At 33.9% G+C, this 27,152-nt stretch overlaps 1 protein-coding gene across 1 annotated transcript in view; it reads left to right on the forward strand.

The window, feature by feature from the left end:
• LOC137656058 (ribosomal protein S6 kinase alpha-3-like) overlaps positions 1-21,251 on the forward strand; it is a 38,923-nt gene extending 17,672 nt beyond the window's left edge. Inside the window, 5 exon segments of the mRNA XM_068390231.1 lie at positions 2,383-2,544; positions 5,232-5,377; positions 10,351-10,569; positions 11,773-11,931; positions 21,009-21,251. Of these exon segments, the coding sequence (XP_068246332.1) occupies positions 2,383-2,544; positions 5,232-5,377; positions 10,351-10,569; positions 11,773-11,931; positions 21,009-21,251 (929 nt within the window).
• The last annotated feature ends 5,901 nt before the right edge of the window (positions 21,252-27,152 follow it).

The following is a 27,152-nucleotide window of genomic DNA, read 5'->3' on the forward strand; positions in this document are numbered from 1 at the left end:
CATATAAAAGTATGTAGTTTTTAGTAAAATACTTTTCTCATATTTTATTTACTGTCGATTTTAATGGCATATCAAAGTTTAAAAGTGTTTCATCCTTGTTGACAGTGCACAATAAAATAGTCTTTACCTTTACGATGCTTGATTTCAAAGCTTAGGAAATTATTGACTTTTTTCCAATTCTTTATTTAGTTTTTATGCAATTTGGTTTAAATTTTCATAAACCAAAAGTGATATAATGTAATAATGTATCATTTATATTCTACCTAATATCTTTTGTAAAATCTGCTGTAATTGTTTGCTATCTTACGAAAGTTGAAGTCCAAGTAAAATAGTGGTTGTTTATAACAAACTAGATATTTATCATTTGGTTGTTTATAGTCATATACATTACTAACAACGCTTCTACCTTTTTTTTTTTTCTCGAAAAGTTTTGATAAAGAGGTTGAGAAAAATAGGTTAGTTTTACAAATTGGTCTAAAAAAAGGAACTCGCAAGATACACGAGTTACATGAAATAATTTTTTATGGATGGAAATTTGGAGCTCGTATTTAATGTTCAAGATCAAGTGTTACACAAGTATTTGAGGTATTGCTGTAATTTACTTTATTAGTTTTTAGCCCCAAAAATTACAGTTTATAATAACTAATTAATATATGAAAAATATAGAACTTTTCTGCGATATAAATAGGAGGTTATATATAATATAATAAACCTGTGACATACTGTGGGAGCGATAGATGAGCTGCAATATGGCGAGGGACTACTGTAGCTGTAAAGTAGAAATGCAAAAATATTACAGATGTGTGTCAAAATAATTGTGTACCCATGGTACAGTTTACAGAGTGCTGCACAAGGCTTACGGTGTCCCAAAAAAATTTTAAGTTTTGGAGTTTTTGTATGAATTATAAGCTCCAGTGCTATGTAGTATCATTTCAAGCATCTTGAAATGCAGAATATTTTGTCTTAAGGTTCTGTATCGATGTTCATGATCATGTCTTGTTGTAATTCTTAGTTCTTTCGTTGTTAACTGCTACTTTTATCATTATGGGTTTGGACTACTGTGTCATATTCTTGATCAAAGTTAAAGAATTAGTCACTCTGTGGGATAAAAAGAGGTTATGAGAAGTGATTGGAAACTGGTAGAAAGCATGTTAGTTCTGTGTGTTCTAGGGGATACCACACAACTTTGGAAGTCCTTACAGTACACTAAAAACAGATTAGAAAGTAGTCCCCCTATAAACAAGGGCTGCCAACTTCTTAACACTTGAAGGTATTAAACTTTAGTTGCTCTAGCTCTAGCTCAATAAACAAAAGACAGAAGGATCTTATTTCAGAAAATTAGAAAGTGGAAGAAAAATCTTGCAAAAGAAAAAAAATGTGTGGAAAACGATGGAAATAAAATGTAAGATAGAAATGCAGAACAAATGATTATACAGTCGAAAGAAAATGGAAAAAAGGGACTTAGAAGAAAGGACACTTCAAAATATAAAAAGAAACCCCAAAGTACTTTACTCCTATGCAAAAAAGATGAATAAAGGGAGATTAGAAATAGGCCCTCTAAGAATTGAAGGACGGCTAACGAATGAAAAAAAGGAAATATGCAACATATTAGCAGAAAAATATAAGAGCGAGTTCACGCCATAGCAATATCATAACTTCTGCAGGAACCTTACTTTCCTCTTCAAAAATTGTTTTCCACATTTTGTCAAACTGTCATTTGTAATTCATTAGCTTTGGTGAAAATAGTTTTGATATTGCGAACTTTACTTAGATTTATTTGGGAATTATATTTTCCTTACATTAGCAGGCTTCGTAATATTCATGTTTGAAATTCTTGGACCTTGATTCTACACTAAGATGTTTTGAATACATCTCCAATTCAGTATGCATTGAATTTTTCCAATTCAAGTTTTTAAATGTTTTCTTAATCTTAGTATTAACTTACCCATTTTAGTAATGAATTAAAACTATGATTTGATACATGCTTTCTTCAATATATTTTGTACATGTTCATGACTTTAAGCAAACTTCATGAGTTTCAGTATTCCTCAATGCTCAGTAATTTCTTCTTAAAAAGAAACTTAGTCTACTTTGAATGAGGAGCTTTTATTGGTTAACTTATTGTAGACACATTTATTATGTTTACTTTGAAAACTGTTACGTGGTGTAACACTGATAGTTCTTTAGGTACTGTGAGGTAGACATGAATTTATGTATACCATACCTTCAAACATGAATGTTCTCAAGTTAAATACTAAATAGTTTTACTAGATAACCATGAATTTAATCATTGCACAAGTCATTGTTGATATCAATGTTGTTTTAAAATGTTTTACTCGGTACAGTGTTTCCAGTAGTATTAAGTTTATCATTTATTCACAGGACCGGAAGGAGTTGAGGAGCTGAAGAGGCACCCATTTTTTGCGTCTATCGACTGGAACAAATTGTATAGTAAGGAAATTGAACCCCCCTTCAAGCCAGCCGTTTCCAAAGCTGACGACACATTTTATTTTGATCAGGAATTCACAACACGAACACCCAGAGGTTAGTAGTCCTTAGTTTTTATCAGACTTCATGAAAAGATCTATATTATTTTGAATAGTGATTTTTAGTAACTTTCAAGTAAAAAAGATAGGTTAATCCAATGTATTTCTCATATTTCTATTCCCATGGTTTATGTTGATTTATGATGCTAAGCATTTCAAGTTCCTTACCTTATTTTTAAAAGAAATCAGTATTTAGAAATACCTGTACTGTATTGGTAAAGAGATGATGTGTAGAATAAATGGTTTCAGCTTTTCGAGAGTACAGGTTGAACACTTTGTCTTGTGTGATGGGTAAAAATGGTCATAGATAATTATAAATCTTCTTATGCCTATGCCTTAATGAACCTGCTGTCAGCCTGTAGAAGCATGCCTTAAAATCTTACAACTGATATACGAGTTAAGAATTTAACTTGACGTGTCTATTTTGGCTTTTATATTTGTGTTGAAATTTCCTTTTCCTTTTTAGTACTACTGCATTTGCGTGGTGTCTTAATTCCTAATGCAGTGACTGGAACTTTTATGCAAGTACAGTAATAACAACAGGCTTCTTACTCTATTTGTTCATGTTTGTAATGTAGAAATGAACATTCTACATTATAACTTCCTTGCTTTTACTAGACATTATTTCATACTTTTGTAATCGTGCTTCTTCAAAGAAGTTTTATTTTCAATTATCTATCTTTAGTTAGGAGGCCTATTCTATCAGGTTATAGATGACATATCATTTACTTACAATACGTTAAGCAAGAGAAACTGGTTTCCATCCAGTTTTAAAATTCTCCTTGAAAACAAAGTAAAAGACAAATGAGAGAAACCTTTTTCAGTATCAGTTTCTCGCAGTGTCGCAGTTTTATATATCGTTGTAGTTGTTATAAAAATAGTTGCCGTATTGTAGTAAGACAAACATTTCCAACAAACGGGTTTAGATTTGCGATTGTTGAATGTATGGTAGTTCAGTTGCCAATTTGCCGTGGTTAAGATGGGAGGAAAGGAATTTTAATAGCTGCCTGATGTTTTGAAGGTTGTATTTAAAAACTAATTTATTATCATTTGCAGTTTTTGGAATAAATTTTTACCCGATGATTTTTCCATTTTACTGGAAAAAAATTACCTTTTTTGGCAGTGTTTTTTTTTTATTCATGTTGCCAAACAGACTAATTTTATGATTAAAATGTTTGGTGCCCAGTGGTAGGGGTGTAAGAATACTTCCACCGTACAGTAGAAAGTGGCTAAAAGGACACCTGCTGCCTTGCAGACTTGCTTTTAGCATAAGGCTAGCCCCACTGCCAATAACTGTGGAAACTGTCACATTGCAGTTAGACTGCTTAGTCTATAAACACTATGACTGATGGTATTAGAGGGCACATCAGACAACCGACCCCTTAATGAAGGGATAAGGATGGGAAAGAAGAAAATATGTTTTGAATTTTAGCTTAATATTTATTGATCTTTGTACTGATATATGAAAAAATTATATTTTCATCATTTCAGTATCTATTTTGCTATCACTGGCATATGAAGATTTGTGAAAAAAACTATTTTCTTCATTTATCATAACTCAATCATTTGTAATCTTTTCCTAATTGGTTTTTTAGTAAACAGAGATTCACTTATGTGTTTAATTCCACTTATAGATATTGTATAGGGTAAGGCCAGAGATCTTTTAGATACATATATAGAGTATGCTGAAAACCTGAGAAAACAATTTATTCAAATAGAATAAATATAGAATGGTTGAACTAGACCATTGACCATATGTTTATACCTTTTAAGTTTAAAGGTTTCTTTGGTAAAGAGGATCCAAATAATTTGGAGTTGGAAAAAGATATTTCAAATTGGAAAGGTTAAGAGCAATGATATCAAATGTAAAAGCTGGGAAGTAAAGCAGCTGGTATTAACAATGTTACTGCAAAGAATTTTCATTACTGCCGAACTGTCCTACATTGTTCAATACTTAGAAGAGCATTCCTTCCATGGTATATATAGTTTTCAGATACAGGATAGCTGACTAAATTCTCTGAAAAATAATAGTTATAACTATGATTATGATGATGGTACAGTTTACACAGACCAATAAATCAAAATTATCCATCTGCACAGGGTAACTGAAGTGGGTAGTAAATATACAATTTTAGTAATAAGATAATGTACTTTACTTTGAACAGGACACTCCGTCACATTTCTTTGTCTCTGATTGGTCTTGTGTGAAGTATGTGATCTTTATGCATGAAAAACAGTTGAAATTTTATCCAATTATGGTGGAAAAAGAATAAAGGAAACAAATAAAAGGGTTTTCAAAAAGCTTGTGCTGTCCATGTTCCTAATTAGTATGGGGGAAAATGTCATTGCAGCTTTTTGTTTACCTTGAATTTATTGCAGTTTTACCTGAAAAGCTCTTTTGGTAGTACTACATATTTGAAACATACCCACATTTGTTACTTTCAAATAACTCACAAGGATGGTCACATTTGTTACTTTCAAATAACTCACAAGGATGGTGAAAATTATTCTTATGTCACATGCTATGTTGATACTCAAGTTATGTTAAGTCTGTTGGAAAGCTAATTGTCACTTTGGCCTATTTCATCACCATGAATTATGATTAAAATTATTTCCTAATATTTGATTACCTGTAGATCTGTGGGTTCTTGAATTAGTACTCATGTTGATCCAATGTCGTTTCAGATTCTCCTGGTGTACCTCCTAGTGCCAATGCTCATCAAATGTTTAAAGGCTTCAGTTTTGTAGCGCCATTTTTATTAGAAGAACATGTAGATAGTCACGGAATTAAGCAGTCACAGTCAACTGAAAAGGCAAAGCCACTTAGCAAGGTAAGTTCAGCCAGATTTTATAATATATTGTTTAGCACTTCAACGAGATGTCTTTTTTAATGCAAAGACTGATGCTCCTATGTAGACACCCCAATAAAAGCAATAATTGGAATGAGGACAAACTGCAAAGGTAGGAATAAATTTACCTCATGAAGAGATGTAGGATTGTTTTATTCTTGAGAAATTGGTAGCTGGAACAAATTCCTAGGGGGTGATGTTTTTTGCTTGAAAAGTTTGTGGAATGAATAGGTTCCTGGAGGTGAACTTGTGTCATTTATGGAAAGGTATATCCAGTAATTGAAATTGTATAAACATAAAAGATTTATGAATACAAATCAATATATTTTTATGTCGTAGCCCTGAATATCATCTTTGGTGGATTGGACAGTGTTTTTTTTACATCTGATATGCAGAATATGTAAATATGAATAGGGAATTTAATTTTATTCATCACATGAGAAAATTTATTTATTATCGTTGGTAGTATAAACTTACATTTTTATGCGAGTAGCGTAACTAGTTTGTTCTTACATGAATACAAACCCTCATCCTTTAATGGGAGTATGTTTTCAGTGTAGCTGGAAGGCAGCTGTTGAAATTTTGATAAGGGGGCTAAGCTACTTCAGAGTGATTGGGAAGCCCCCTCAACCTGACAGGCTAATGAGCTCTTCATTTTAGTTTTCATCCACCGCAGTGTACTGATGTTTCATGTGCAACCAAGAACAAGAATGTCTTTTCCTTCTCCTACTCTGGGACATTCTTGGGATGCTTTCATGATATCAAGGCTCCAGTATGCTCCAAGACATATCCACTTTGAGAAATGACCTGAGTACACTATCATGTCAAAGCGAGGAGCAGAGCTTAGTAATTGGAACATAATTCTAGTCAGGACGTTTGTATCTGTCCTCATCCATCTCCTACCCCAAGATATTCCCAGGGCTCTTCGGTAATGCCAACACTTCAAAGAATGTTGGGAGAATCCACAGTATGTAGCACTAAAAACAGGATGACAATCTCAGTACGTTTCTGCCTGCTATGTGAGGCAAGTGGTTTTGCATCAGGATCGTCTCCTTCCCAGAAGATATGTTTTGGTGTGTGGTACAGGAGTTCATGCACTTGCTATTACTGCTCAGTCTCATGAGAGACTGACCATGTACTGTATACCCTTTTGCAGGTTGATAGGCGCTGACCTCATTCTTTTTCTTTTTCGGGGAGTTCCAGAAACGACAACCCAACAGATGAAGTGGGCTGGAGTGTATGGTCAGGAAGAGTACCAAATATATTGATGTTGAAAGACCATCTCATCCCAGCTGACTGGTTCCATGACAGGATCACTATGCACATGATCTCCATGATTTCAGTATTCCATATCACCACTGGTCCCCATGTGCACCACCATCGTGTCAGTTCCCGGCATGACCAGTCACTGGATAATGGGTTTCCTCTGTACTGTTAGGACTTCTTGCAATTAGATATCTTATGGCTGTTCCTCATTGACTTTGGGTTGCAAAACTTCTGACACCTGCTTTGTTATAGCTTTTCCAGTAAAAGATACTAATGAAAGAGGAACTAATGATTGTTCTCTTTGCGTGTACGGCTACAAATTCTTCCCTTCCTGAGTGCTGAAGTTCCCTAGTCTTCCTTTCATTCTTTGTCTAAAGGGAATATTCTGATTGTGTTCTCTCTCCTCAAGACAGGATTCCTCACGCTTGTTCTTCACAATCGTACTTTCTCATGGGATAAGCTGTGTGCAGCGATTAAGAATCACTTGACTGGGAATCATGTGATCGGGAATTACACATTTTGAACTTGTATTGTTCGAGTGATGGTTACCTTAGATTTACCCGGTTACTAATTCATCTTTCACCTGGAATCTGTTCCTTCCCAGCAATCCCAGAGCAGAAATCGTTCAACACAGCAAAATCTTTCAATATTGGAGACATTCTGATGCTTTGAGAGGGTTTCACAACCTAGATCTTCCCATGCTCAGAGATCAGTCCAGGACATACTCCTAACTAGAGCAACCGAAGATATAAGAAAAGATCATAGTAAACTGTGTTTTCGGGCTTTGGGGGACAGTTATACTAGATGTGCTTTTCCTGCTGACGAGGAGAAAAAAAGACCATACTGGATTCATTTACATGAAGTCAGACATATTGTATTTATATAGCTTTGAGATAGAGCCTGTCGGAAGTGCAATTCTTGAAGATGTGTCGGGTAATGACAGACTACCTTCTCTGCCCATTACCTATGGGAGTGTACTGTATCTACAGATCTATGGATACTGGTATCCTAGGCCGGTGTTAGTTGTTCTACAGATCATGTAGGAAACCTAGCTCCTTCACTGGACAATGAACATCTTGTCTAAGATATCTGTCTGGATATAAGTCTAGAATAAGTGGCAGGATCAATTGGCCTTTATTCTCCCTCTTTGGGGGTGTGCTGGATCAGATACTAGATACAGGTAAGCCATGTGATTGAGAAACTTTTCTTAACAATAAGTGTTGTTTAGAAGTATCTTCCACATAATCTCAAACGGGGGCGAGGACGACTAAATATATGCAAACCATTTCTCGTAAATGACTATACATTTTGACACCATATTATGGATATAGGTTCTCCCAAGACCAGCTACCAGTCCTTAGTAGTGTCCTAGCCTAACACCTGCCTCATCTTCATTTATAGGATGTTTTGAGGTTAAAAGTAGCCACCACTTTTGTTCCCATACAAAACAAAACTGCTTTGACATTTCCCGGGAAAGTAAACCAACGAATTGCTTGTAGGGACTTCCTCTCCCCTAAGGTCACTTGTCCTATTAAAGGACAAGGTTTTGTTTTTGTGCAAGAATAGAATAAATTTTAAATGTAATTTGTTTGTTCCTACACAGAGACTTACCTCGAAACACTTTCTTAGGAGTTACCTGGAACCTCCTCTCAATCGACCAGAGTTTTGTGAAGTTTACCCTACTCCCATTTTCTGTAATGGTAGGCCTAGCGGAAGGATACGTGCCCTGAGGGCAAACCCGAGGTAGGCCACATGTGCGCTTGGGTCGTGATCTCCAGTAAGTTCTCTGGTCGCGTCGTGATATCATCTCAACGCTCCTTTTGTATTTTTCCTTCAAGTTTATTTCCCACCACAACCTCCCTGTCAGGTGAATGGGTCCTTCCTACCACCTGACAATAACTACCTCCAGATTGGTAAAATTTTAACAGACGCCTTCTAGCTATGCGGAAAATATACTCCCATTAAAAGACTCAGGTTTGTTTAGTTAATAATAATATAAATTACTTTTAAAATTTGTGATATTTCAGGTTGTTGTAAGTGATGAGTTTATATGAATAATGGTATTTTAAAGCTGTGTCTTTATATAGACTAGTTGTAACCTGGACTATTTGGTAGTTTTCACAAGCGTTACACAAGCACTGAAACATTGCTTAAGCTTTGATAGTTGACGAGATTGTAAACATGTGCGCAAGCATAACCTATACAATGGCAATTAAACTTGTAAAAAAGGCCATTGGCATCCTTGCCTAAAATGTCCTTAAGTGGTACTGAATCTAGTTTCATGTTCTCAAAATATTATGACACACACACACTCGCAAATCACAAGAAAATAATTAGGTTTTATTATTAAATTTTACTGATTGAGGCATATGTGTTGATCCTGTTTTTACTGTGTACATGATTATTGACATATTGATAATTTGTGGTCTGTTAGTTTAATATTCTCTTTCCATTGCTAAGTCTTCCTTTCTTACCTTTCTGTTTTCACATGTACATGGACTTAGTAAATTAAAAATAAGATTTGTTATGACACGATATACAAACCTCGTAATCATTTATATTAAATGATTATGGGTTTGTATAGCTAGGAAAAATACAATCTAGGACAAATTGTCATATTTATGTCTGATGTTATGGCTATTATTATTATTATTATTGTTATTATTATTATTATTATTATTATTATTATTATTATTATTACCAGCCAAGCTACAATCCTAGGGGGAAAAGCAAGATGCTATAAGCCCAAGGGCTCCAATTTGGAAAAATCGCCCGTGAGGAAATGAAATACGGACAAACATAAATTATGAGAACAAATTAGCTATAAATCATTCTAAAAACAGTAACAACGTCAAAACAGATATGTCGTATATAAACTATTAACAATGTCAAAACAGATATGTCATATAAACTATAAAAAGACTCATGTCAGCCTGGTCAACATAAAAACCTTTGCTGCAACTTTGAACTTTTGTCTTCTGATTCAACTACCCGATTAGGAAGATCATTCCACAACTTAGTCATAGCTGGAATAAAACTTCTAGAATAATGTGCCGTATTGAGCCTCATGATGGAGAAGGCCTGGCTATTAGAATTAACTGCATGCCTAGTATTACGAACAGGATAGAATTGTCCAAGGAGATCTGAATTTAAAGGATGTTCAGAGTTATGAAAAATCTTATGCAACATGCATAATGAACTAATTGAACAATGGTGCCAAAGATTAATATCTAGATCAGGAATAAGAAATTTAATAGACCAAAGTTTCTGTCCTACAAATTAAGTTGAGAATCAGCAGTTGAACACCAGACAGGAGAACAATACTCAAAACAAGGTAGAATGAAAGAATTAAAACACTTATTGAAAGAATTAAAACACTTCTTCAGAATAGATTGATTACCGAAAATCGTGTAAGACTTTCTCAATAAGTAAATTTTTTGTGCAATTGAAGAAGACACAGACCTAATGTGTTTCTCAAAAGTAAATTTCCTGTCGAGAATCACACCTAAAATTACAACTCTTCCAGTTTACTCTGACCTTTCGATTGATATTTCTTACAAATGTGAATAAATAAATTACAATTTGTTAAAAGTAGAAAACTGGATACAACATGTATCTAAAAACATGATGATTTATTTGGCAATCCTCACCTGAATATAATACATTAAATGTTAATTATTTTCTTGCAGAGATTATCAGGGATCAAGCCCAATAGCATACACGATGAGTATGACCTCTGTGAAGAGATTGGGAAGGGTAGTTACAGTATTTGCAGAAGGTGTATTCACAGGTCTACGAGAATAGAATATGCAGTCAAAATCATAGGCAAGAAGTCAAGAGATTGCCAAGAGGAAATTGAGATACTCTACAGATATGGTCATCATTCAAACATTATATCTTTAAGAGATGTAAGTTATTTCTCATGTTTTGTAAGGTTTTGTTTGGTTTAACCATAGTAGTAAAAGACCCTCTGCTGATATGCACACCATTCAGATATCCGTTTTAGAAATGCAAGGGATTTTAATTGAAGTAAATCAAGTCTTCATGTTCAGTAAAGTTAGGTTTTTGCTCTCCCAAAATTCATGCTCCATTCTAAAACCTGAGAGTTGTGAGAAATGTTTACCTATTTTAATATGGTTATTGCTTCATTAGTTTGATACAATATTATTTAGAAAGTCAAGCGATTTTGAGTGAAACAATTTATTTTTGTTGTCGATTGTTCTTTGTGGGATGTGAAAACATTGTTGGAAAAAGTATAACGGGTCTATAAAACTTAGTTTTGTGTATTATACTGTACCTCCAAAAATCTAATGTAGGTTATTGTAATTTTTTCAAGAATTTCAATCAAGTACAGGGAAATTAATAGAAGATGGGCATTTAATTGAAAAGAAATAAATGGCAGGGGCTCAAAAGTAAAATGTAGAAATGGATGCAGCTGTTAGGTTTTCTAGAAAGGGAAGGTGCAAATAATCTGTTGCACCATCTGTACTGTTATCCCTTATACAAGCTCGGATTTATGCCCGTCACTAACTTATATTTTTAGTTTCTGTCCATATATCTCCAACTTCTTAAACTATCTAGGTAACACATCATAAAGTGCAAAATTCTTCTTGCATGCCATATTAAAACTAGAAATTTAACTGTAATAACTGTGATAATGATTGTACACTTTCATTAACCCTTTTACCCCCGGGGTAGGCCTATCTGGAAATTTCCAACCCTTAACCCCCAGGGGGTTATTTTTTTCCCCAGCACATTTTGCAGTATATTTTTTTTAAATTGCTCTAACAACCATAATTTTTGTCATAGAGAGGTCAGGTTGGTCTCATTCTCTTGGTAAATGCCTGATTTTTCTCAAAAAATTATCAAAAAATATGAAAAAAATTTTTATAGCATTTATTTGCAAGGACGTACCGGTACGTCCATGGGGGTAAAGGGATGGCTTTTGTGAAACGTACCAGTACGTCCTTTGGGGGTAAAAGGGTTAAGTAACAGTTGCATTTATGTCTTTCACTAGCTTGTATTTTTATCCATTCCCTTTTAGTTTCTGCCTGTGTGATAACTGGGATAATAATTGCACAATTTCATTAAGTAACTTTTCTACTTTGCAGGTATATGAAGATGACTCACATGTGTACCTGGTGATGGAGTTGATGAAGGGAGGAGAATTACTCGACAAAATACTACGTCAGAAGTTTTTCTCTGAGCGGGAAGCCTCGGCTGTTCTATTGACATTAACCCAAGCCGTCCAGTACCTGCACCAAAGTGGGGTAAGTTTTGGTTGGAGCTTGAAATGTGACTTTGAAGATGTTTTTTCGTGAACATAAATTATGATCTGTGCTAGAGACTGAACATATAAACATATGATTTGTCCCCAAATGAAGGCCATGGGGCACTTGTTACTGACATCTGATGGTTTGGTAAGTAGACCTATGGCCCCTCTGAACCCACCTCCCTAGGTCACAGGGACAGTAATATGATTTTACCCTTGAAACATATTAAACCATCAGTTGCCAGCGATTCCACTACACCACTATTCAAATAATGCCGGTTTCAGTAACTTTTAGGTTTAAAGGAATCTTATTCTTAAGGCAAAAGTTTGTTTTCTATTATACATGGTTGTGGAAAAACCTTGTTTACCTACAGCTGTAAGCATTTTATGCACTGCGATCAGATTGTTGCTGGATTGTTTATTCTCACAGAAACTTTGAAGCGTCATAACTATCCATTGGACTAAGGGAGCCCCTTGTTTAAGTGCCATTTTTTTCAGTGTTGTTTTCCTAAAGGTTTCCTCATTTGCTTTAATGGAATTCCCATTGATTTTTCAGTCTTTGTCGCACATCCACTAGTTGCGACAGCTGTGGATAGTGTAGAGTTTAGGGTTTCTTTTCAATTTTAGTACCATTTTAAAGCTGTATAGTACAGTACTGTTATTATCATCATCATTGATATTATAATTATTGTTATATAAATTACTATTTTGATTTTAATAGATACCACTATGAGTGTTAGTAATATTAATACTATTATTATTTTTGTCATTATTGGACAAGTTGTGAAGGATCCAAAGAGAATAGTAAAGAAATAATGAACAGAATGCAACCTATTTTTACTCTGATAGTTTACTCTTGCTAAATTATCTGAGCTTCCATAAGAAAAGTTTACAGTAGCTTTTGCTGAGCTTACAGAGGACAACATAGTACCCCTCCACTTGTAAGGAAGTGATAATTTCTCTGCTTAAAGGAGGAAATTTTATAATAATTCAAGATTAGTAGAAGCAGGAAGAAAATTTCCAAGCTTGGAATGGAGATGTTTTGAAAAGGTCATCTGAGAAGAGGATGAATGGTTCTCTTGAGCTCATTAGAACAATGAATGAAATTGCACTGAAAGAAAGCAAAGTAAAGCCACTTTAAGGGGGCAAGAAAGATGATATGAGAATGGGGTCATAGACCAAATTAATTCTCTTAGGTTTAATCTTTTCGAAGAGTAAGACAAAAAGAAGCAAAAGAAATATGAAACATACAGTTCTCCAAGTAAGGAGGAATGAGGTGGGTATTAAGCTTTAATAATAGAGTGGGAGAGAAACAGCAATACAATAAAACTGCATTTTTACTGCTAGATTAAATAACTAACAGTTCAATCTTTACAGAACAGGGTTGAAGTAGTCTGAATATCCAAAACAAAATTTTACAATTAAAATCTCCATAAGTGTTATTTAAATTTGGTTAATCCATTCCATACCCTAAAAATCAACTTCTTATAACTGTTTTTACAGTACTCATCTGCATAAAATCATACAGGAAAACAATAGATAGAGGAAATAATTCAAGGTACAGTACTGTACTTGTATTTAAATACACTTTAACTGTAGTAAGAAGAGTTATGTGCTAAGTTGTTGTTGAGGAATATGAAGTGGAGAGGCTTTATCCTTTGGTACAGAAGGTTCCTTCCATCATAACGTCAGATAATTACCTTTCTGGCATTTTTTCACGTCTCTGCCTCCTTGGCACAGCTCAAGAATCAGCAGAGCTCTCATTAAAGACCTGTCCCATGAGGTATGTTTCTTTATGTTTCATAATGTATTTAACAAGACTCATTGTATTTTCATTAAGAAGTTTTTCCTTAAATATATGCATTTCCTTCCATTTCAAACTGATTTTCCTAATTAAAGAATTAGAGCATCCTTCCCTATCTATGCCTCCTCAGGAAACATAAACTCAGCTACCATATATTGCTTGCTGTTTTTTATGAAGGTCTTGGAGTTTCTCTGTGGTAATTTCTATGTTCTAGTCCTCCACTAACTCTTCCACATTATCATCTCTTCCATCCAAACCCAGGGTATTGCTTAGAAGAGCATCTTTTCTATCACAGGCTCAGGCACAAATTTTTTTAAGTCTCTTTCTAGTACATAGGCTGGCCAAAATATCTTCCATGTTGAATTCATTACCCTGGAAGATACTCAGCCCCCAGGGTTTGTCTGAGTCATGAACAACGTAGAATTTTGAAACAGCTTCTACAGAACTCTTGGGGTGTTAATACTGTACCAGAGATGACTTTAAAGCACCCATGGCTAAGTGCCTTGGTGTAGAGGGTCTTAAAATTTGAAATGACCTGCTGGTCTATGACCTTGATCGGAGGAGTATTATTGAGGGCTAAGAACTTCACAGTAATGATATCTAAGAACTCTTCCAGAAATATGTCCCCAAAGCTTGAAAGATAAGCAGGGGAAATTTCCACGAAGAAAAGTGCCCCAAATTACATTTATCTTTCTTGAAAGTATTTTTTACACTTGACTCAAACTCCTCTTGAATTTACCAAATGAAAAATCTGATACATTATTTTTCTTGAAAAACTCCTTATTTTCTGAATGGTACCCAACTTGCCTTCCCATACATCATCAGTTAACCTATCCTTCAAAGGCTTATAGCCTGGGAAAGACTTCTCCTCTTGAGTTATGGAGGTCCTTTTTGGCATTTATTCAGAAGAGGCTTCTCTGTCCTCAAAATAAAATTGGGAATAAACCCAAAATCTTCTACGAACTTTTAAATTCTTCATCGTTACTCTCTGTTGTATCTTTGTAATTGTACCCACCTTATGATTTACAGCATCTGTATAACACTTACTTTAAATTTATCGAACTAGCCTTGGCGTGCCTTGAAAACCTCGCTATATTGGCACTCGTCCAGGGGAATTGAGTCATAGTATTATTCTTGCATTTTAAAATAGGTCTTGGCTTCAAGGCATTTTGGTTACATATTGAGAGTTATATTGCTGTATCTCTTTTGTGGATGGGATATTGAGCTGGTGATTTCTCGATTCTTTTTTTTTCTTTTCTTTTAAAGAATTAGCATTACAATTCCTTTTATCCTTTTTATTAGTTGACTTAAATTTTGGCAGTACCTTTTCCCCTTTCTTCATCTTGATGCTGAAAATATCTTGTTAACCTAATAGCCGAGGGGATGTTGAGCAACTGCCACCAAAATGTCCAAAAGGATAAAATTTAGTAAAGGTTTTCAATCCATTTCCTTTACATTATTTATTAAAGTATTTACAGTATATATCACATTACAATTCATACTTCTATGTGTTAACATGTACTTGAATTTTCTAACATTTTTTTCTTTAGATATTTTCAAGTTTGTTTACTTTATTGTCTCCAAATGTCCAGCCCTACAGTAGCCAATCATCTCAATATTTTATTTTGGTTAAAATACTTTATGATTATGATAATCTGTCTTGTACACTTATCCCTTTTACCCCCAAAGGACGTATTGGTACGTTTCACAAAACTCATCCCTTTACCCCCATGGACGTACCGGTACGTCCTTGGAAAAAAATGCTATAAAAATTTTTTTTTCATATTTTTGATAATTTTTTTGAGAAAATTCAGGCATAAAACAAGAGAATGAGACCAGCCTGACCTCTCTATGACAAAAATTAAGGCTGTTAGAGCAATTTAAAAAAAAATATACTGCAAAATGTGCTGGGGAAAAAATAACCCCTTGTGGGTTAAGGGTTGGAAATTTACAAAGAGCCTGCGGGTAAAAGGGTTATTAGCTAAATTACTATCTGGACTAGGTCTTTATGTTACTTCCATGATTTTCTTGATGGTTTATGTTGTACTACTTCCATTTTTATTGCTTTTATTTTATCAAGGATTACTCCTCCTCATTATTATATGTCCAGAGCTTAGGATTATGAGATCGGTCAGCTTTCCAGCCTTGAACACTTCAACTCGCAGCAAAGTTTCTGATTGTGATCTGATCCTCCTAGCTCATTAGAATCTCTTTAGTCCTGTGATATTTATGTATCACCTCATGGAAGTAATGCACCTTATTATCCCCATAAAGAGGGGGCAGTACATTGTAGTGACAGACTATTGTACTGTTTTTACAGCAGATAGATCAAGGTCCTTGTAGTCCTTGGTGGCTACTTATTACTCTGTGCTAATGTATGGCACAACATAGACATTGAAGAATATTTTTGGAAGCATTTATTTAACCCTTTGGTGCATTATATTCAGCCAATTTCCTTTTAAGATGGTCAATTTTAACATAGTTAAAGTACAATTCCTTTGAGTGAATTACGTGATGGGGATAGTTTTACGGTACTTAGTTTCCTGTCATGTTTTCATACACCATTATTGTGCATAATGTTGTCATCACTATCCAGAATTATGCACTGAAAAGTAGGTCAAAGACATTTTTCTGTCAAGTATGTAGATTATCTTCACTTATAGAATTACGAAAACAACTTACATCTGAAGATTTCCCGACTCCATAAAATCAAAGCCTCATTGAAGTTTGAGGAAGTAGGAACTTGAAAGATAATGTTTTGTGTGCAAGGCAGCTAATGCATGAAAGTGAAATGATACTGCAATATTTCTTGGTTAGGTGTGAAATGAAGAATTTCTCTTATTGAGTGAGACTTTACTGTATGACTGAGCAGAGAAGACTATTCTCTGGGTGAAATTTGTTCAAGGTATAATTTTTTGTTACAGTATTATAGTTCTACTAAGTGGCAAAATTATATTTAGTTCAGATAAACAATGGGAAAATTTTTTTACCGCAGTTTAGGTGGAATAGATTTTTTGGTATTGCTTTATCCGTAAAGCTTTGATAATTTTCAACCTTTCATCTTTTCTTATCCGGTAGCTCAACTACCTCGGCTTTTAATTGGTCAATTTTTGGCCCCTTGTTTTCTTTTAAAGAGACACTTTAACTATGGAAAAACTCTCTTTTTGGAGGAGGACACTCCAAAATCAAACCATTGTTCTGTAGTCTTGTGTAGTGCCATAGTCTCTGTACCATGGTTGTCCACTGTATTGGGCTAGATTTCTCTTGTTTGAGGGTGTACACTCAGGCACACTAGTTTGTTTCCCTATTTCCTTTCCTCACAGGGCTCTTTTCCTGGTTAGAGCCCTTGGCTTTATAGCATCCTTCTTTTCCAACTAGGGTTGTAGCTTAGCTAGTAATAATAATAATAATGATACTAATCTATCCATGTGGAAACTTGCAAGGTATACCTTGTGGTCTGGTTAATTGCTTTTTAATGTAGATTCTTGGAACTAAGATTAATGTTTTACCAATTAAGGGCAACTTGTTTCAAAATGGGATTACAGTATTGGTATTTCAATTATATCAATTGAAAATACAGTATTGGTCTCGTAAAGTAATGGTTTTTGGGTAATTTCATCAGCAAAGTAAATTGAGCATTACTTTAAAAGAATGGAATGTTTATATTGATATTGCTACGTTAATTTTTTATTTTGCAGCCAGAAAATGAACACATTTTAGTAGGCAGGAGCTGTATTCAGTTGATTTAGTGAATAATATTAATGATTGCATTCACATTGGATGCATTTTTATCATATTTTGCATTAGTTTAAAAGTGAAACCAAGAAATCTCAGTTTATATAAGTGATTGGAATATTGGTGTTTAGCAATTATTTTGATATTTTGAGAGATTTAAGTTGATGAAGTTTTCCATTGTTAAAGTTAACCTTTATGATTACATTATATTTTTATAGAATCCTTAAATATTCTCCTTCTTACAGATTAAGGCAAATTTAGAGCTTTGGGAAATTTGAATGAAGTTTAACCTTATCATAACTAATAGGATTGTTGATAGATCTACAGCGCTTTACCTCTACCACATTTTGACTGTGCTTCTTGAACTATATGCATAAAGAATTGGAATGCTTAGAGAGTTTCAGGATTTAGGGATTGCAAATTGTGCAATCCCTGCTAATATGGCCTAATTCTGGTCATGTTTTGTATTAAGATGCTACCATACTATACTCTGATATATACAGTAGTACTAGATTTATAATTTATTGAAATCCTTTTCTTTCTTTTAATTATGTGAGGTTCTATACCCCACTTTTTTTCTACAAGTTTTGCTTCAGTTGGGACTGAATTTTGGAAAAATATTTTGAGTCCAATTGTTGAATTATTAGAACTTTTCAAACTGGGCACAAATGGTTATTTTTTTTTTAAAGAGGAATTTAGGTGTTTCAATTTGTAGGCTATGGTGTCCAAATTGTGTTTTCTTGTATAGTTTATTATTTTCTTCTGAATTTCTTTTTCCACACTGAGTTTAAATTATTGAAGCCCATGTATTGCAGTTTTCTGTTTTCCCAACTAAGGTTTCAACTTGTTTAGTAAGAATAATCTTAGTAATCAGTTTGTTGATATCGCTATATAGGCCTTTTTTATTCTTACTCTGTTGACATATTTCCAGAATGACATGTATTGAAGATGGTGTGGTTTTACTCTAATTATTTTCATTACTATTATTGCAATTATCATTACGAATGTTTGTTTTTGATAATGCGTTATCGTTGTCGTCAAGTTAAGTGACGCAAATAAATAACATTTCTAGAATCGTAGGGCTGTGTTACATCTATAGAATTACAGTGTAAGACCCACCACTGGATATGCTTTTGAAAGAGCTAAAAATTGTAGAATGGTAAAGATGAATAAGGGACAACTGATTTAAAAGACCAAAGAAAAAATTTGAAAGCATAGAACCTTTAGATGGGTGGGTCAAACCTAAAATTTCTCAGGCAGTCATGAAATATTCATCAGGGCACAACAGTATACCTTGTTTGAATGGTTTTTATCTCTAGGTTTATGTTTAACTATTCTTCTCGTTTATAATTTTTCTCATTCACATATAGTACATTATAGTGACTCTATTCCTTGGAAACAACTTGGGATATTAATGTTCATTTTGGTTGTTTCATGCAAGTAGCTGAGTATTGAGGATACAAATATTACCAGTACTTAATTTTTCATTAATGTATTTTACCGTGCTTTGCGGTACATCTTAAGCAATCCATGTTTGCCTACGATTATATTCTTATGAGCGGATGGGCAACTTTGTGGAGTAATTAGAGCTTTGGGTGTGAAGGAAATGCCCTCCTAAATCTTGATGAAGTCACTGGCAGCAGGGTGACGGATTGGGTTTAAGGCGATGGACAAACTGTCTGTTCAGCTGGCTGTTGATCTTACTAGAATTAGTATGGACTGGCAAGGGTCACTTGCCTAAGTTAGATAGGCACTGCACATCACAAGGAACTGGCTATCCTTTGATGTATCTAGCCAGTGAATCCTCCGAGGCCCTTTGCGTCAATAGGCATTGGAGAAGATGATGATTTGAGGATAGTGACTTTTTTCTTTATGTAATGTTTAGAATTCTCTCTGCCCTTCTCTTTTCCTTGAACCTCCCCTCACTAAGAATTAGGCAAGTTATTCTCATCATTAGGTATTCTCTCTTCATTTACTGTTTTCTACGGTCTTATCCCTAACTACTAGTTTATTCATTGTATATGCCAATTCTACATAATCACTCTTAGCTGATCATTATAGCTAATCATTATATCACCTTTAACCTCCGTAGGGGATTACTGCAAGTTTGTGCCTTGTATGATGGTACTAAGGTTTGCTGTAAATCCTTCAAGTTTAGGAACAGCTCTCCATGGGCTACTTTTTATTTGGTCCATTCAATTGTCTTCCGCCTGACTGATTATCGTTTTCAAGTAGTTGTGCTCCATTTTAAATTACTGACTCCCATCCCTGTGTTTGTCTTGGAATAAGGTTTCCTTTTAAATCTTAAACTACGTTCTTATTATATGACTGAAGACCTCTCATCCAAGTGTATTTTTTCACTGATTTTGTTGCTTTTTTGTCAAGGTTTGCTAAATGATTTTATTTGAGGTATGATGTTACTGTAGAACTTTTAGTCCCTTTTTATTACCTTTGGCATAAATCTTTACTTGCTTGATATCCTAATACTTTCATTCCATTCTCACCTCCTTTCTTCCATCTTGCTGTTCAACCTTTTCTGACTTGTATGTTAGTGTAAATACATTTTTTTCTTCAGTTAGATGTGGGAGCTGAATGGCCTAGCAGGGCTAAGCTAAGCTAAATAGCCTGAATTTAGATACACTAATAATCCATCCAATATTTGATATAAGAACTAAATGTTTTACTTCATTTTGTTTAGAATTTTATTGGAAAATTATCTGGAAGTTATCATCTCTCGATGGTTTTGTCTCCGCCAAGCTTGTTCATCTTTAACATTTCTTTCCTTCTATTTACACTTGATCATTTAAAAAAAAAATGGTTAGCCCTTTTTTATATTATTATTATTATTATTATTATTATTATTATTATTATTATTATTATTATTAGGTAAGCTACAAATTTAGTTGGAAAAGCAAGATGCTATTAACCCAATGGCTCCAACAGGAAAAAATAGGCCAGTGAGGAAAGGAAACAAATAAGTAAATAAAATACAAAAGAAGTAATGACCAATTAGAATGAATTATTTTAAGAACCATTACAATATTTAGATAGATCTTTCATATATGAGCTATAAAAACTTTCCCCAAAAAATTGAAAAATGTGACTTGGTTGCTTATTTAAGCAATTGTATATCATGACGATAATACCTGAATGTGAAAGAAAAATGTTCTTGGCATATGCACTGAATCAAATTGTATAGGAGTTTAATTGTAGATGTTGGGATACTGTAAAGAAAAGTTATGTGATTTAATAGAAGAACTTGATTGGATATTAATAGAAACTAGCTGTAGAGGATTTACTTGGAGAGTACAATAATAATCTTATATGAATTAATGCTGAAGTGGTAAAAATTTTTAATGTCTTAATCCACTAGTTTCAACATCAAATTTTTATGTATGTTATCCAAAGCATAGGTGAATTTTATTTGTATAAGAAGTTTCACATATGCTTCATAAGCATAATAAAAATGTCGTTCTTATTAGGGTTACAGTATACTGTATGTATTACTAAATACTATTTTATCTCTTTCTTTTCAGGTTGTTCATAGAGATTTAAAGCCTTCTAATATAATGTATGCCGACATAAGCGGTAGCCCCGAGTCCCTGAGGATCTGTGATTTTGGCTTTGCCAAGCAACTCAGAGCAGAAAATGGGCTGCTGATGACACCCTGTTACACGGCAAACTTTGTTGCTCCGGAGGTGTTGAAGAAGCAGGGATACGATGCGTCCTGTGATGTTTGGAGTTTAGGCGTCCTTCTCTACACAATGTTAGCTGGGTGAGTACAGAATTTTTCTTTTTTATTCATTTCAGTCTGTTAATTATAATTAACAGACTGAATAATTATTTGTCTTAATTGTTTGGCTACATCATTTAGTAGAAATTTTTGAAGTTTCCTTCTTCCTTGTCTTGAGAGTTCAATATGCTTCTCTCTCTCTCTCTCTCTCTCTCTCTCTCTCTCTCTCTCTCTCTCTCTCTCTCTCTCTCTCTCTCTCTCTCTCTCTCATATTTGATGATGATTTTTTTATATATTGTATACTGTAACTTTATTATCTTCAATAGCCTTAGTAGTTTAAGTCGTTAGCCTGTAATGTTTTTTTTTTCTGAATTATTTGTGGCACTTCTACTAGAATGCTATACTTTCTACGATGAAAATCCATAGGAATGTGACTGACAAGACTTCGAGTAGGGTTAGAGTTACGTAAATCTTTCTGGCGATTGGTCTTCTTCAGATCAAGTTAGCTTGCAAAACACCTGTAATAGGGATAGAATTAAGAATCGTGTGTTTACATATTTTCATTGCAATCTCCCTATCAGGAAATGGGCTTTTGACAAAATTGGCTGTGTAAAAGTAATAGTCATAGTAGTTTTGTGATAGGACTTAGTAATGAGACCAACTCTAAGCCCCTCCTGTAATGTATTATGTAGATTATTGGGACTTTATCCAATGAAAGGTGGTGGAATATCCCTCATAAAGTTACATACTATTGTTTAATATATTTATATATTCTGTACATATGCGTATTTCGATAATGGTATGTCATTCATCTTGTGTTGGGGGGATGGGTGTTTAATAATGCTTAATTTTGGTTTTGTATATGATTGCCAAATATTTATGTTTTGTTGAGAATAAGAGAGTACAAGTTTGTCTTGAGAGAGAGAGAGAGAGAGAGAGAGAGAGAGAGAGAGAGAGAGAGAGAGAGAGAGAGAGAAAGCACCTATCTTCGACACAAATTTACTTTCTCTCTCTCTTTCTCTCTCTCTCTCTCTCTCTCTCTCTCTCTCTCTCTCTCTCTCTCTCTCTCTCTCTCTTATATATATGTATATATATATATATATATATATATATATATATATATATATATATATATATATATATATATATTTTTTTTTTTTCAAATAAGCCATATATATTTTTGATACATTAATGTCTGGATTCTCTTAACGACCTCGAGATCAGAGCCCCAGGCATTAAGATAATCAAGACATTAATGTATCAAAAATATATATGGCTTATTTGAATATGAAAACCACGTCTAAATGTGCAAAATTTATCACATATATATGTACATGTGTGTATACATGTATATATATGTATATATATACATACATAAATACATACATGCTGTACATATATCTGGGCTCCCTGGTGGGTTGGGAAGTAGGATAAAACTCTACATTGGTATGTAAGATTGTAAGACAGATATCTCGCCAGGTATATCCTGCAATGCAGTTAGCACTTAGGTTCCGACTTCACTTAAAGTTTCTGGTGGAATGATTGATAGCAAGTTGACCTTTCATTTGAGAGGACTTGGTAGACATTTTTTATTGAGCTTTGCATTAAGTTTTCATCAAATAATTACTAATTATCGGTAAATCGAATGAAATGCTATTAATTTAGTCACTTGGTAGGATGGGAAGGGAGAGTAAAACTCGTTTATATGATATATATGTATATATATATATATATATATATATATGTAAGTCTATACGTATATATATGTAAGTCTATACGTATATATATGTAAATATATAAATATATATATATATATATATATATATATATATATATATATATATATATATATAATCTACACGTATGTATATACTGTATGTATATTTAGATTATATATATTTATATGTGTATATAAATACATGATTACAAATTTGTAAATGTTATATATGATTGTGTAGATTTTTACTTACTCATTTAGTCACACATCATAGAGAGAGAGAGAGAGAGAGAGAGAGAGAGAGAGAGAGAGAGAGAGAGAGAGAGAGAGAGAGAGAGAGAGAGAGAGAGAGTGTTTTCTTTTTACATATTCAGCGATCAGGTAAATGGCTTTCGTGTGGGTGGGGGGTGGGGGGTGGATTCTGGTAAAGTCTAAGAACGCTTTTAGGGATTTCCCCCTTTTCTATGGAGAAAAAAAGGCGTCTTTATTGGGTCCTTGAAGGAAGGAGGCGAGTTAACTAAAAGATAAGGCAAGGGCGGGTGGGCGTGAGAAGGGGGGATGGAAAAGATGGGTAATTGGGCGTGGATAATGCCTCCTTCTATGCCAATTACCAATTACTAAACTATTCAAGTTATGGTTTACCCAATAAAGAAAGAAGAAAACGTTGCTCTTAAAACATTTTTTTTTCTGAGTTGTGGTTGGAGGAGGAATTGTTGGAGCTGGAAGGGTGTTTGGGTGTGGAGAGGGAAGTCTGTGGGAAGGGGGGGGGGGGGGTGTTCACCACCGGGTGGGAGGGCATTTGAGGGTCTATGCAATCTTTGGTTTATTACATCCCCAAATTGGAATTTTCTCCCCACATGCTCCAGGGGTGGATGAAAGTCTTTTGCCCTTTTATAAACAGGTTGAGGATTTTCTCAATTTTTTTTTCTTTCACCTTTCCGCAAAAGTCAGTTTCAAGGTCGTCTGCAGATTGTTAGCAAGGTATTTTTTTATATACCTGTTGGTAGCACAGTTTATTATATACAATATATTCAGGTTTTTAGTTTTTATTTTCTGTAGCATTTGAGTAAACTTTTTATATATCTAATATGGATATATAATGGAGTAATCTGTTCGTTTATATTGGCTATATAATTTACTAGAATAATTCTAAGAGAGGACTGTGAAAAGTTTATAATACTATTAACCTGTTTAATATGAAATTTCAAAAGCTATTTGTAATGTATTTCATGAGCACATTAAACAATGTTAATTAAATGACAATGCAAATGTATAGAAAAGCTGATAATTCGTAATGTGGGTCATGAGCTAAATCAGAATTCTTCTATTCACACAAACAATACACATACAGATTTGGTCAGTGTAGGTCATGAACTATATTTAAATACTATAAGTATACAGAGGTCAGTGAACTTAGTAAAGGTCATTTGCGTTATCATAATTGTTTGTATAAGCCTGACATGCTGTTTAAAGCATAGAAAACAATTGCTGCTGGTTTTTCTTTTTTTTATTTTTTTTTTTCTTTTTTTTTTTTTTTTTTTTTTCTTTTTTTTTTTTTTTGGTCACACACATGCTAAACAAATTTCAACACGGTTGAATGACCATATTGGTCAAATAGTGGAAAGACTATTGGGAAAACATGGATATATAAGGTATTGAATACTGGGGAAACTTTAATAATTTTACGAAGGTGAGGTTTCTCCTCAGTGAGATGGTATTACTTATTTTGCACATCCCTAATATGTGGCGTATCAGGCAACCAACCCCTTAATGTACGGATAATGGTGATTGATTGATTGATTGATTGATTGATTGATTTAAAGTTTTCAGGCATGGATAATGGTGAAAAGAGGAAGGGTCATATTAGGTTGATCTTATGAAGGTGGTCAGCAGTACACATTATTCATACATACATATTTACATGTACACACTTAGACATTTGTATTCGGCACCCATGTTCAATTAGTCAACGATTCCATGACAAGATGAACTTTTCTTTGTACTTAATGTTTGCAAGTAGATTTGATGGATTGCTAGTTTGAATTGGATTCTCTTGAAGTGTTTGTTGATATGTTTAAATTAAAGTGAATAAATTTATTTATTTACGAATTCTATATGATATATATATATATATATATATATATATAGAGAGAGAGAGAGAGAGAGAGAGAGAGAGAGAGAGAGAGAGAGAGAGAGAGAGAGAGAGAGAGAGAGAGTATAATTCATAAGATGACTAATTTATTCACTTTACCTTAAACATACCAGAAGTGAATGTGTGTAGGGATTTTAACTTATTTAACAAAGGACTGATGTCATTTTGAAAGCTAGTTTTTATATTTAGTCTTCTACTGATAAGTAGAATTAATAGGAAAATACGTTTGAGATACAAAGTAATCGAATTCTTAATATTAAAATATGAAAAAAGAAGTCTTTCATGGGAAGCAAATTGTAAACAGGATTTAGTCAATGACTTTTAACAAGGAAAGAGCCTTGTTGGTGTTATCATTGTTACTATTTCTACTATTATTGGTTTGTTTGACAATCAGGAGTCCTAATAGGAAGAGCAGGATACCAAAAGCCTAAAAATGCTGTCATGAAAGCAGCCAAGTATGGAAAAGTAACTGAAAAGTAAAGAATGAAATTGAAAGAGGTGTAATAAAAAATTAGTCAAAGAGAAATAGAAATATATATGACAGAGGTAGATGGAGAACGCTGGCCAGAAACACCGACCCCACATAAAAGTGGGAAAAGATGCAGACAAAGAAGAAGAGGAAATATATGACAAAATTCGATAAATGAATTAATAAAAACTATGAAGAGAGACGTGATAGAGCTGAGCCCATGAGTAACTAGGTTTTGCTATTTATTTGGTGAAAAATCTATCGTAATACTAAGAAATATTCCCCAAACTTCCATCTTATAAGCCATGATTTACACGGTTGATACCTGTACTACAGACACCACCACTACCTTGACCAGAAGGGATTTTTTGTACGATTAAGGAAGTTGTAAGAAAAACAATAAAAACTAAGGCCTTTAAAAAAGCTTGAGGGTACCCTCAGGCACACTATTCTATTTGATTTCTCTTCCCCTTGTTTTGTTGAAGTTTTTATAGTTTATATAGGAAATATTTATTTTAATGTTGTTACTCTTCTTAAAATATTTTATTTTCTATGTTGGGGACCCTGGGCTTATAGCATTCTTCTTTTCAAACTAGGATTGTAGCTTAGCAAATAATAATAATGATAATAATAATAATAATAATAATAATAATAATAATAATAATAATAATAATAATAATAATAATAATAATAATAATAATAATAATAATAATAATATGGGGATTTATGGTAAGGGAAATTGGCGGTAATCAGCAGGGTTAGAGTTTGCATAACATTAACCTATTGGAGTCACATTACCTGTCCTTAAACAAGTGCTAAATTAATCTCTTTATCTAAATTCCGAAAAAAATATAGCTTTGTGGTTAAGAAGTTACATTTCTTTGCGCTAAATGAACAGTAAAATGCCATTTAGGTCCATGGGCGTAAAGGTCAAGTTAATAGGTTTTCAATTTTGTTTGAATAAAAAGTTAAATAGATAGGAAGTGAGAGACCCATTTGGTTTTGAGCTGTGGAGGCACTGTTGAGCTAACGCCAAAAAGTGCAGATTTGAAAGTAGCTGACCAATTTATGTTTCTTTTTTGTTCGTAAAAAGAAAGGCAGATAATTGTGGTCATATAGTCACCATCTTCAACTTATCATACTCTTTTAGCGATAATTTCAAGTTCAGTATAGTTATTCCAAGTTAAATCTGATCTATTCCTTTTCTGAAGAAGATAATCAATATATTTCTCCAAAGAAACATATTTACAATGCCTTCGATTGTTTCTAAAGTCAATTATTTTTAGTGAGGCAGTTTTGCACCGACTCGCAGGGGTGTCCTTTTAGCTCGGAAAAGTTTCCTTGCTCGCTGATTGGTCAAAGAAGATCATTCTAACCAATCAGATAGCAGGAAACTTTTCGGAGCTAAAAGGGCACCGCTGCGAGTCAGCGCAAATGTGCCTCATTAAAAAAAATTGAGTATAGTACTGGATGCTAAGGATTGGGAGCCGATGGGTGGTTTGGGGAGCCTATAGGTCTACCCGCTGAGTCATGAGCAACCATTACCTGGTGCTCCCTGGTCCTAGACTGGGTGGGAACGGGTTTTGGGAGCTGGTCATTATGTTTAGAG

This window comes from Palaemon carinicauda, chromosome 17 (genome assembly GCF_036898095.1).
Source record: "Palaemon carinicauda isolate YSFRI2023 chromosome 17, ASM3689809v2, whole genome shotgun sequence".
Taxonomy (NCBI): Eukaryota; Metazoa; Arthropoda; class Malacostraca; order Decapoda; family Palaemonidae; genus Palaemon; species Palaemon carinicauda.